The sequence below is a fragment of the Pempheris klunzingeri genome, chromosome 9, assembly GCF_042242105.1.
Source record: "Pempheris klunzingeri isolate RE-2024b chromosome 9, fPemKlu1.hap1, whole genome shotgun sequence".
In the NCBI taxonomy this organism is placed as follows: domain Eukaryota; kingdom Metazoa; phylum Chordata; class Actinopteri; order Acropomatiformes; family Pempheridae; genus Pempheris; species Pempheris klunzingeri.
The window spans coordinates 4,071,129-4,081,349 of record NC_092020.1 but is presented as its reverse complement, the minus strand read 5'-3'; the positions used below and the strand labels follow the sequence as shown (position 1 = coordinate 4,081,349).

The following is a 10,221-nucleotide window of genomic DNA, read 5'->3' as shown; positions in this document are numbered from 1 at the left end:
TATCCCCTGTCAGTTGACTTAATCTTTGACTCTGCCTGCATAGGCTCACACTAATTTGGAAGATTTAAAGATTTGAGTCAAACATCATCCCATGACTTCTCTGCAGCCCTTGTTTCACCACAGCTTTTTATCCCATCCTTTGATTCCTAATGAAAGTGTGAATTGTCAAGTTTTCTGCACACTTCAAAGCCCTTTATTTTGAGCTCTGTGTCGTCTCTGAGCTATTATCCTCCGAAGGCCTGGAGCTTTTGGGAGGAATATCACAGGAACATCGCAAAATATCTCTATCTCAAGTTATTAACAGAAAGTGGGCTTGTTATCCCCGAGTGTCATCGAGAACAGTCTGATCAAACATCACTTCGTCCTTTAGCTTTCAACCATCTGGCCTTGCAGTATTAAGTATTGATAAGTGGATTCAGTTTTACCATTTATTTTTTAAATCTAGCACATACAAATTTGATCAGATGTGCACTGTGCACGAACTCTTTTTTCCTTGTGTTGCGTCTAAGGTCTCCCTCCTATGGCCAGGGCACCATGGGTGCTGTCCATGCTGTTACTGCTGGCGCTCTACTCTCCAGGGGTGTCCTCGGCCCCCGCCAAGCACCTGTGTGGCTCCCACTTGGTGGATGCCCTCTACTTCGTATGCGGAGAACGGGGCTTTTTCTACAGTCCAAGCCGAACCCACAAGCGGGACCTGGAACATCTGCTCGGTAAGGCCAATTTAACTCTGGGAACAGCTTTGGCTTGTGCAAAATAAGTTCTTAATTGTCCCCTTGATGGTGGGAGATCAGAAAAGAACAGTGTGACAGTACCCCAAGACCGTAGGCTGGCTTTGTGCCTCTGCCCACTATGTTTAAAGTTCAGATTCAGTCTAATGAGAATGCCAATTTGGATCTTAGCTGGAGGGAAAATGCTTACAGACATCATGCTGTAAACTTTCCTGAACTAAATCTATGCATTTGTCCAAACATCATTAGTGTGCAAAGACGGTCTACGGCCTCTTTTCCAATCAGTAATGTGGCCACGCTTTTGCTCTCTTATTGTTGCTTTCAACATGTGATAAAACCAGCAATCGCAAATTTTGTGAAATCCCCCAATTCCGCATTACATTATTCCCAAAACGCATTATTTGGATCTTCCGCCTCAAAAATTCTACTGATGTTTTGAAGTTAACTTTAGAGATGTAAGCTATGATATGGTTAGGTTAGAAACTTAATTGTCCACGATGTGGAAAATTGTCTTTGCCGCCGCTCCAATTGCCTCTGTTGGAGCACCGTCATATCTCCTCTTGAAGTAGAGACTGACAAGACTAAATGGATTGGGGAGATCAGATTACCTAGCCATTAAGTCTCCATTAAAGTGTGAACAATCTAAATGGTAGTTTGAGGAACTGGAGGTTTGTACAGCGACTTAACACGAGGCTGTGGAAACTTCACTTCAAAGGGTTCCTGTCTAAAAGGGCCAGACAGGAGCAGCAGCTGTGGAGGGCTCTGTCTGGCCACGATGAGCCCAAGGTGAAGAGAGGCATCGTGGAGCAGTGCTGCCATAAGCCATGCAGCATTTACCACCTGGAGGGCTACTGCGACTGACTCGTCACTCCACACCCGGCACCTGTCATAGCTTCTAAAAAGTCCATTTCTGGCCCGATGCTTGATGGCTATGTCTTATCTACTGAAGGAAATAAAGCTTCATGACCCATAACCCAGGGCCCCTCTTTGCAAAGATGTGATTTGTGTTCTTTGTAGCTGGTGTATAGTGTGGGTGAAACATGGCTTATAACAGCCTTTTGCTGTGCTCCGACACGTGGCTGCAGTCCTGGAGTGCTCTCTACTGGCGGAGGGCAGACATGGAAGTAAGAAAAAGGCTTTGTACATAGCATTTTTACACCTGGTTAATCAACGACTCAGCAACACTTTTTTTTTTTTTTTTTTAAAGAAGAGTAGTAAAATCTGTCTTTATTTACAAAGAAGTAAGACCCATTAAGAGCTATCGCACATTAAATAGTTACTGATTCTGCTATACCCTAAGAAGAGTTACGGATGCTACAAGGATGAAATTCAAACACATTTATCAATAATAATAAAAAAAAAAAAAAGCATCTCACATTTTTATGCTGACTATGCTTTGCAAGTAAGAGGTGGACAAGTATTCAAAAGACCAAAGCATAGAAGTTTAATTTGGCAGCCAATTAGTTGTCAGTTGTCAGTAGATGAAGAGTTCCATTACGCATAATGATTTCCTGGCAAAAAACAAACAGCAAATTAGGCTTCCATACAAATATCTCAGTAACTGCATAAGGTGAAAATGTTCACTTCTCCTACATCCAACATTCTGCCATGTGCTGATTCAGGTTGTTGCAGTGAGATCTGTTTAATACTCACCTTCTTTAAGAGGTTCACTGGTGTCAGTTTGCATGTTCTCCTTGTCGTGTTGGAAAGCTTTGCTGGGATCAAACCTGCGGCGAGGAACGCCGGGGAGCTTTGACCTCAGCTGCTCCAGATCACTCTTCTGTCGGTTCACCAGGGACCGAAGCTTAGACATCTCCTACACACACAGCCAGAAAATAAACATGGGGATGAAGTGCAGACACTCGAGCCTGAGACCAAACGTGATGTGGGGTTTGGGAGGCGGACGGCGCCGTGTCCTTGTGCGTCACCTGTTTTAAGGAGATGTTCTCGTCCTTCAGCTTCATCACATGTTTGATCTTCTGCTTTTGGTTCTGGTGGCCCAGCAGACGAGCGTAAGCGTCAGACAACTTGTTCAGCTCCTCCTGGTTTGCTCCATTTTCATTGAGCAGTGCGTTTCGCTCGGCTGCGAACGCATTGAGCTGTTCCTGTGGGACATTGAGAGGGTTTTAAGTTTAAGCCTGAAGGCAGCGCAGTAAGCTGTAAACACAACTATGACATGCAGCATTATCACCTTCATATGGCAAACATGTCAGCAAACTGCCTATTAACACATCAGACAGGCACAGAGCAACAGCATGTTTGGAGCTGCATTTAGGGCCACCTGACTAGTGGCCAGAAAATCCAGCTCTCCACTGTGTTGCTGACTTAGCGGGCAACACGCAGTGGGTTCAACAGAGCTTTTGCTAATTTTGGCGGCTGCATTCAGGGGTCGTAAACACAGCTGATACGAGCAGTGAGACTGAATCAAAAACAGTGCATCCTGGCATCCTTGAAACCAAAACAATAAGCTAAAAGGCTCTAAGATGCTCGTTAGAGCTCAGAGGAGCAACAGAGTGAGGTGATGATTATCTGTGGCTACAAGTACACCTTTCACATTACACACAGTCAGTCATATGGAAATTACTGACCTGGAAGGGCCTGACTTTTGCAAACAGATCCTCATATTGTTTCCTCCAGTGTTCTGTCTCTGCCCTTGGGGAGCTTGAAACAAAGAAATGACGGGTTAAAATTTGCAATGTGTAAAAAAAAAAAACCAAACAAACAAAGAAAGAAAAAAATCCACTTTAAATTACATACAAACCCTGTCTTGCTCACCTATTGTCTTGTGCTTCAGTTATTTGTCGTTGGAGGTCCTGTCGCTGCTCCTCCATCTCCCACTGCAGTGTAACCTTTTCCTGAGTCAGTACAGCTACCTGCTCATGCAGGACCCGTCTGTCTTGTCGTTCCTCTTCTAACTTGCTCAGCAGATCCTGTGTATTCTCCTCCACGAGGTCTAATTGGGCCTTGAAGCTCAGGCCCCCTTGTTCGATCTCATCCAGGCGAGACTGAAGCTGGTTTCTGTCTTGCTCTGCCATGTTAAGTTGGTTTTCAACAGCAAGCCTGGACTGGTCTTTGAGTTCTACTTGAGACAGAAGACTCCTCCTTTCTTCTTCTACTCTCTCAAGCTCGGTCTGTAGTCTGAGCACCTCCGACCTGACCTGCTGGTGGTCTTTCCTTTCAACCTCCAATGCTCCCTTTTCCTCTTGAAGGGCTGCCTGTACTTTGGCTTTGGCTTCTCTTTCTTGTTGGAGCTGTTCCATTATTTCCTCTTTTTCCTGGCTGACCTCCTCTAGCAGTTTCTGGGCTTTTTCCTTCTGAGTTACACTCTGACCTCTCTGTTCCTCCAGTTGCCCCAGTGTCTCTTCCCTCTCCTTTGACTGCAGCTGTAGCTGAATGATCAGGGCTGTGTGGCTCGCCTCCAAGGCCTTCATCTCCTCATCTTTTTGCGCGAGGTGAGCCTGCACCTCCAGCAACTTTCTGTCAAGTCGAGGAAAATCGGAACATAAAAAGTGCGGAAAAGTGACAGTTATTTCAACACAGACTGAAAGTGAATTTGATGCACACCTTGAATTCTCCTCCCTGGCTTTTGCTTCAGCTAACTGTCTCTCCTGGTGCTCCTCTAATCCCTCCTTCACTCTGTTGATCTCCTCCTCTTTCTGTTGAACCACTTTGTCCATCTCCTCCTTCGTCTGCTGGGTCAGTCTCTCCATCTCCGCTTCCAGCTCGTTCTGCCTTCCCTCTGCTCCCTTCAGAGCCTCTTTGGTGCTGAAAAGTAAAACAAGCGGTCTGTGAACCTGTGAAGGATTTCGAGCTAAACACCAACAAGAAATCAAACTGACATCTCAGGAATACTTCAAGAAACACTGACACTTGAGCTCTCACCTCTCCAGCTCTGTGACGTCTGCCATCTTGCTCAGCGAGTTTGCGTGCGTCTCTTGGAGTTCTCTCATGGCTGCTGAATGCTCCTCCTTTAACGATGCCACATCATTGCTTTTACTAAAAATGACAAGCGCACAGTTTTGATGCGTTAGAAGTAGGTTGAATTCGCTGCTCTAAAAACACATCATTCATGGTGTCATAGAACTGATACAAGCATCATCAAACGCTGACTATTTCACATCTCTTTATTTAGTTTCCCAGATTTGACAAACCTCTAATGCTCATGGAGTACCTCATTTTGAAATGCTGGTCCTGTCAATACAAGATCTGAAAGTGTTCTGTCGATGATGAGTTGCACAATAGAACAATGTGTTTTTGTGAGCAGAGCCGAAACAATTAGCCGATTAGTCCGACAGATTAATGCAGATCAATTTTCTCTCATTTGACCATTTCTGTGATCATTCACCCATTTCACAAGCAGAAACGTCAAACATTAATTGGCTCCTAGCTTCTCAAATGTGGCCATTTGCTGCTTCTGTTCGTCAAAACTGAAAATCTTTGCTGGTGGGACAAAAGAAGACCATTAAAGGAGCCATGCTGGGTACTAAGAAACAGTGTCAGGCATTTTCCAGGGCTTTCCTGCATTTCAGACTAAACACTTAAACAAAATAATCCAGTAAATACCTGACAGATTCATTGATGATGACAATGTTTTTTAGTTGCAGCCGTAGTTCTAAGGTGCTCATCTAAAGACTGCAATCTTAAGTTTGGCACAAGATGTTGAAGTGTCATGCCTGCTATTTTCCCTCCGTCTCCATTCTCAACTGTCTAATTAAAGCAAAAGACATGTTCCCCTCTGAGTGCCCTGGTTCCCCTCAAGACTCCAAATATGAGGTGGTGAGGCAACTTGCAAACTTGAAATTGGTCCTAAATAGAAATAGACAGTGACCCACTGTCTGTGTCAAACCAGTGACGGTCTGGCAACCTGTCAATTATTTTTCTCTACTTTATGCTCAGTGAATGCTGGGACATGCTCCCAGCTGCCTGTGACTCTAAATAGTAACAAACAGCCAGTGGCAACAAATCCAATAAAGGTGATGTTTTGCAAGTGTGGTGGGCAGAGTGTCTTTAAAGTGTGACTTCCAAACTTTCTCTTGATATGTGTGCTGAAAATGTTCACGACATTTTTAAAGGCTGCAGTTAACCAAAGAAAATCTTGATCACCTGAGGTTTTACATACTCTCCAATCGATTGGTTGATTAAAGGGACGATTATTTGTAGGGCGTCTGGTTGGTTGGTCAATCTGCTCGTCTGACCAAATTCAATCCAATCGCTGGTGTTACTTTCATAGGAAGGAAATCCTCCCTAATCTTCCTCTTTAATTATTCTCGTGTATTTATTACACTATAGTATTTATCATACTATAATTTACCATATTATACTATTTATTATACCATACTCATTTATATTATACTATGATTATGTATTTATTATAGTGTAATTCATCACTAGTGGAGGACTGGCACTGGATTGAAGGGGGTGACTGATATCAGAGTGCGTAAGAAGTGTATGTTGTGGGTGTGTGTATGTTGTCAGCACACAAACATATGTTTTTTCTTCTGCTCCGTTTTTATTCATGTGCTTATTCAGTGACTGAATTAGCAGAGAAATGATCGCCCATCCATTCCCAGCAAGACGAACACATCACAAGATAATGTGTGTTAACAGTGCAGTGAACGAATTAGTGTAACGATGGAATAACCTTCCTGCCCAAACGACCTGTTGATTGGTTGACAAGTGAGTGAAATTTGAGTTGATGTAGATTTTCTTTGGTTGACTACAGCCCGAATTATTCCACCATTACATTAATAAGAGCAGCACTAATAAGAACCCAAGCCATCGTCCAACCAATGAGAATTTTGTTGGAAAAGAGCATATTGACCAACCAACCAACCAACCAGAGGACGTCAGCCCCTCAAGTTTTACCTTTTCTTTTCTGTCAACACTTCCCTATGTTCGATCTTTGGTTGCTCACCTCTCCAACAGTGTCCTGCTATCACTCAGCTGTCTCTCAAGCTCTGCTTTTTCCTCCTGCAACTTCTTGAGGGCTTCTTGACTCCTCTCTGCCATTCCCTGGCTCCTCTGCTCCTGCTCCTCCAAGAGAGCGAGCTCTCCCAGCACCTCCTCCATCTCCTCCTTTAGGTTTCTTATCCGCTCCTCAGACTCCTCCCTCTCCTGCTCCACAAGCACAGACAGAGAGTCCACAAGTGCCTGTGGAAAAGAGAAAAGACACAGTTTTGGCCTTCGGTGATGCTGAACTGAATCTACAAGAGAACGGGCCACATAAGACAACAACGTGTGTGTAACCTTTTCTTTCGTCAGTTCCTCAGTAACAGCAGAATGTTCTTGCTGGAGCTCAGTGTGTCTATTTTTCTCTTCTCTGTTAGCCTCTTTTAGCAAGGAGAGCTCCGTTTTCAACTCCTCCACTCTCCTCAATCCCTGCTCCTGAGTCTTGCCTAAAAACAAAAATAAATAAATAAATAAATATATGCACGTGCTGCCGGATTATTTATGCTATTCAAACTAACATTTTAACTTGGTGAACATACTTCTATCTTCCTCAGAGAAAATACACCTCTGTTCCAAATGTGCCACTCTCTCATCCAGCTCCTTCTCCGTCCTTCTGAGCACCTCCCTCAGTCTGGTGAGCTCTGCCTCCTGCTGTCGAACTGTTGCTTGAGATTCTTGAACCTCTTCTTTGGCCGACTTCATTTGCTCCTCCATGTCGCTCACTGACTTTTGTGAGGACTTGAGCTCCAGTTCTTGGTCCTCCAACCGTCTCTCCATTCCCACTAAAGCATCCTTTGACGCCTCCAGGTCTTGCTGGAATTTCTGCACCTCCTCCTCTTTATGTCTCAGCACATCTTGAGTGGTTTCTAGCTCAGCAGTCCATTGCTCTAGTTCAGTCTCAAGCTGCCTGTGGAAAAATAGCAAATTAGTATCATGTATACAGGTGAGATTAGTCTTGCTCAGGGGAACCACCAGCTATTTGCTTACTTCATTTTCTCCGCCTGAGAACTAGTAACAGTGTTTTCCTGTGTCTTCTCTCTGAGCTTCAGGCGGAGATCCTACAAAGACAAACAGGTCAAGCATGTCTTTCACAAAGCCTGACTAGAACATAGAGGAAAGACGTCAGTTTGTGCAGGATTTTATCCTCTCTTACAGACTCAGTTCATACCTGGATCTGGTCATTGGCTACGTCCAAATATCCCTGCACAACTCTGATCTCCTCCCTCAGCTCCCGTATTATAGCTGGAGAAAAAAAGAAAGAAAGAAAGAAACACACGCATACAATTATGAGTGGTAGCATCAGGACACAAAACCGAAAACATAAGCAGGAACACCGTTACCTGTAACCTGTGGCGTTTATCTGTACATCAGGGGCAATAATACAGACATATGCATCTTGTGTGCAAAAGACAGGCTGAGAATCTTGGCAACTAGCCAACACATAACTCACCATGCAGTCTGGCATTCTCATTCTCCAGCTCTTCGTTCTGAACTTTGGTCACCTGATGAAGGTCCTCTGTAAAAGGTTAAGAACACAAGCCTTAGTTACTTCATCACTGCTGTTCACCCACTTTTATTCCTCCATACATGCAAGTGTTTTTCCATCTGCTGCTGTTAAATCTTACCTAAGTCTTTATTCCTGTCCTGTAGAGCAGTGACAGTAACCCTGGCAGCTTGGAGGTCAGTTTCTAGGACTTTCAGTTGGCCCTCAGTGTTAATCTGCAGGACACTTAACTCCTGGACACACGCACGCACACATTATACACAAGCATCTACTGCGCCTGAGCTCATAAGCTCTGACTTAACGTTGTTGTGTGATTGGCTGTGATTAAATTAATGAAGATAATGATTTTATTAGATAATGAGGGAAATGTGTGAACAGAAGTCATACCTTGTTTTTAACATCCAACGTGTTCCTAGCCTCCATCAACTCCATTGTGAGAGAATTGATTCTCTTTTTTGTAGTGTCAGCAGAAACCTAAAACAAACATGTACTCAGTCAGACTAGAAATATAAAAAAATTTAATTAAATCCCTACATATACCAAAACCTAAATAGAAATAGAAATAAACAAGCACACCTTGTTTTTTAGGAACTCATTGACTTTCTTGAGCTCAGCCCGCTGTCTCTCCAGGGTGGTAACATTGGCAGCAAGGCCCGTCTTCTCCCTGACCGCAGCCAGCAGCTTGGCCTCCACCTTCCTCAGGTCCTCATCCACAGCCAGCAAGCGACGGTCCTGCTCCCCTCGCTGCTGAACCAGGGATCTTATCTGGAGGGAGACAAAGCTGAGATTATTACTTCAACACCCATAATAGGAACAATGACAGCATGAACATCTGTTCCTTTACCAGTTGAACGGTTACGACCAATACTGCTAAACTAATAATAGCACTTCTGATGAGGTGTACCTCTTTCTCCAGGAGTTTCTGCTGCTTCCTCTCCACGGTCATGGCATTCTTCTCTTTCTTTACACTTGACTCTTCAACCTAGGTTTTCATAAGACATAGAGAGGGTTAGCTGAATAACCTGAGCCGTTGTGGGACTGGGACATCGGTTTCTGAAGAGTCACACAAGTGGCGTTGAAATGGTGAAATAAAAGAAAACGTACAAGACCGTCAACGGACAAAGTCCTACGGACAGGTGACACCAGGGCATTTCTGGAGGGAGATGGTGGTGGCAGAGCGGCTGGACAGATGAATAATGAAAATAAGTCACAAAAAAATACATTGTGTTTTAGATAACATTTATACCTTAGTTTGCTTTCCTTGTGTCGCTGTCTCATATTTACCCACCTGCCTTAATAAATTTGAAACGATCAGATTTGTCGAAGGAGGCAGCTCCCTTCAGGTCCCCAGGTTTAACCTCATAGGTCCCCGGTGGAGGGGCACAGCCTACGGCCAAGAGCACAACTTTAGACAAGGTACTGGCGCTACTTTTTGGTTAGTATCAGCATATTATCTGCGTTAGGTTGCTAACTTGAGCACATAAACTTCGGTGATGCTAACAGGATACACGATAAGGTGTTACTATCTAGTTAACGTTTGCTTTACCAACAGCTAACTACGCATGTTTGCTAACCTAAGCTCCTTAGCCACCGTTGAAAACCATTGGTTTCATTTGCTAACATGCTACATGCTGCTAGCTTTTGGACGCTACTTACCCACGTTGTCGTTGAACCTTTTCAAAGGGGCTCTTGAAAAAGACATTTTAAATCCAGTGTCTGTAACTTATTTATAATTTCCAGCCGTGCTGCTGAGGCTGTAGTGCAGCTCCTGGTGACACAACAACAGACGCTTCGCCGCTGAAATTTCAAAATAACGTCAATCGCACGTTTACTGACGCCTGGCCAATAGGCATCCAGGCCCGGATGACGTCACAGCGCATCCACTCATATTTCCGCCCAAACCTCCACTAAACCAGGAAGTGCCTGAGATAAATGTGCTTCTGTGGCGTTTTCACAACCCACCCGTCTGTTATTGTTCATAATAAGTGAAGCAGGGGCCTCCCCAGCTCACACTGGGAGAGAGGCAAGTCAATCATCGCA

General features: G+C 44.2%; 2 protein-coding genes across 2 annotated transcripts; one reads left to right on the top strand and one right to left on the bottom strand.

The window, feature by feature from the left end:
• Nucleotides 1-520: 520 nt before the first annotated feature.
• Nucleotides 521-1,589, top strand: insb (preproinsulin b). Its single transcript, XM_070837033.1, has 2 exons — nt 521-710; nt 1,444-1,589. Exons 1-2 carry the CDS (start codon nt 521-523, stop codon nt 1,587-1,589), a joined length of 336 nt encoding a protein of 111 aa, XP_070693134.1.
• Nucleotides 1,590-1,997: 408 nt separating this feature from the next.
• On the bottom strand, nt 1,998-9,953 carry hmmr (hyaluronan-mediated motility receptor (RHAMM)). Its single transcript, XM_070836637.1, has 20 exons — nt 9,838-9,953; nt 9,470-9,568; nt 9,286-9,362; nt 9,086-9,163; nt 8,758-8,946; nt 8,569-8,655; nt 8,303-8,414; nt 8,128-8,193; nt 7,846-7,919; nt 7,665-7,735; nt 7,217-7,584; nt 6,975-7,123; nt 6,643-6,878; nt 4,611-4,724; nt 4,293-4,493; nt 3,504-4,205; nt 3,317-3,389; nt 2,657-2,833; nt 2,382-2,544; nt 1,998-2,239 (listed from the first exon to the last, which is right to left on the bottom strand). The coding sequence occupies exons 1-20, from the start codon at nt 9,881-9,883 to the stop codon at nt 2,223-2,225; spliced, it is 3,099 nt and encodes a 1,032-aa protein (XP_070692738.1). The 5' UTR covers nt 9,884-9,953; the 3' UTR covers nt 1,998-2,222.
• Between the last annotated feature and the right edge of the window lie 268 nt (nt 9,954-10,221).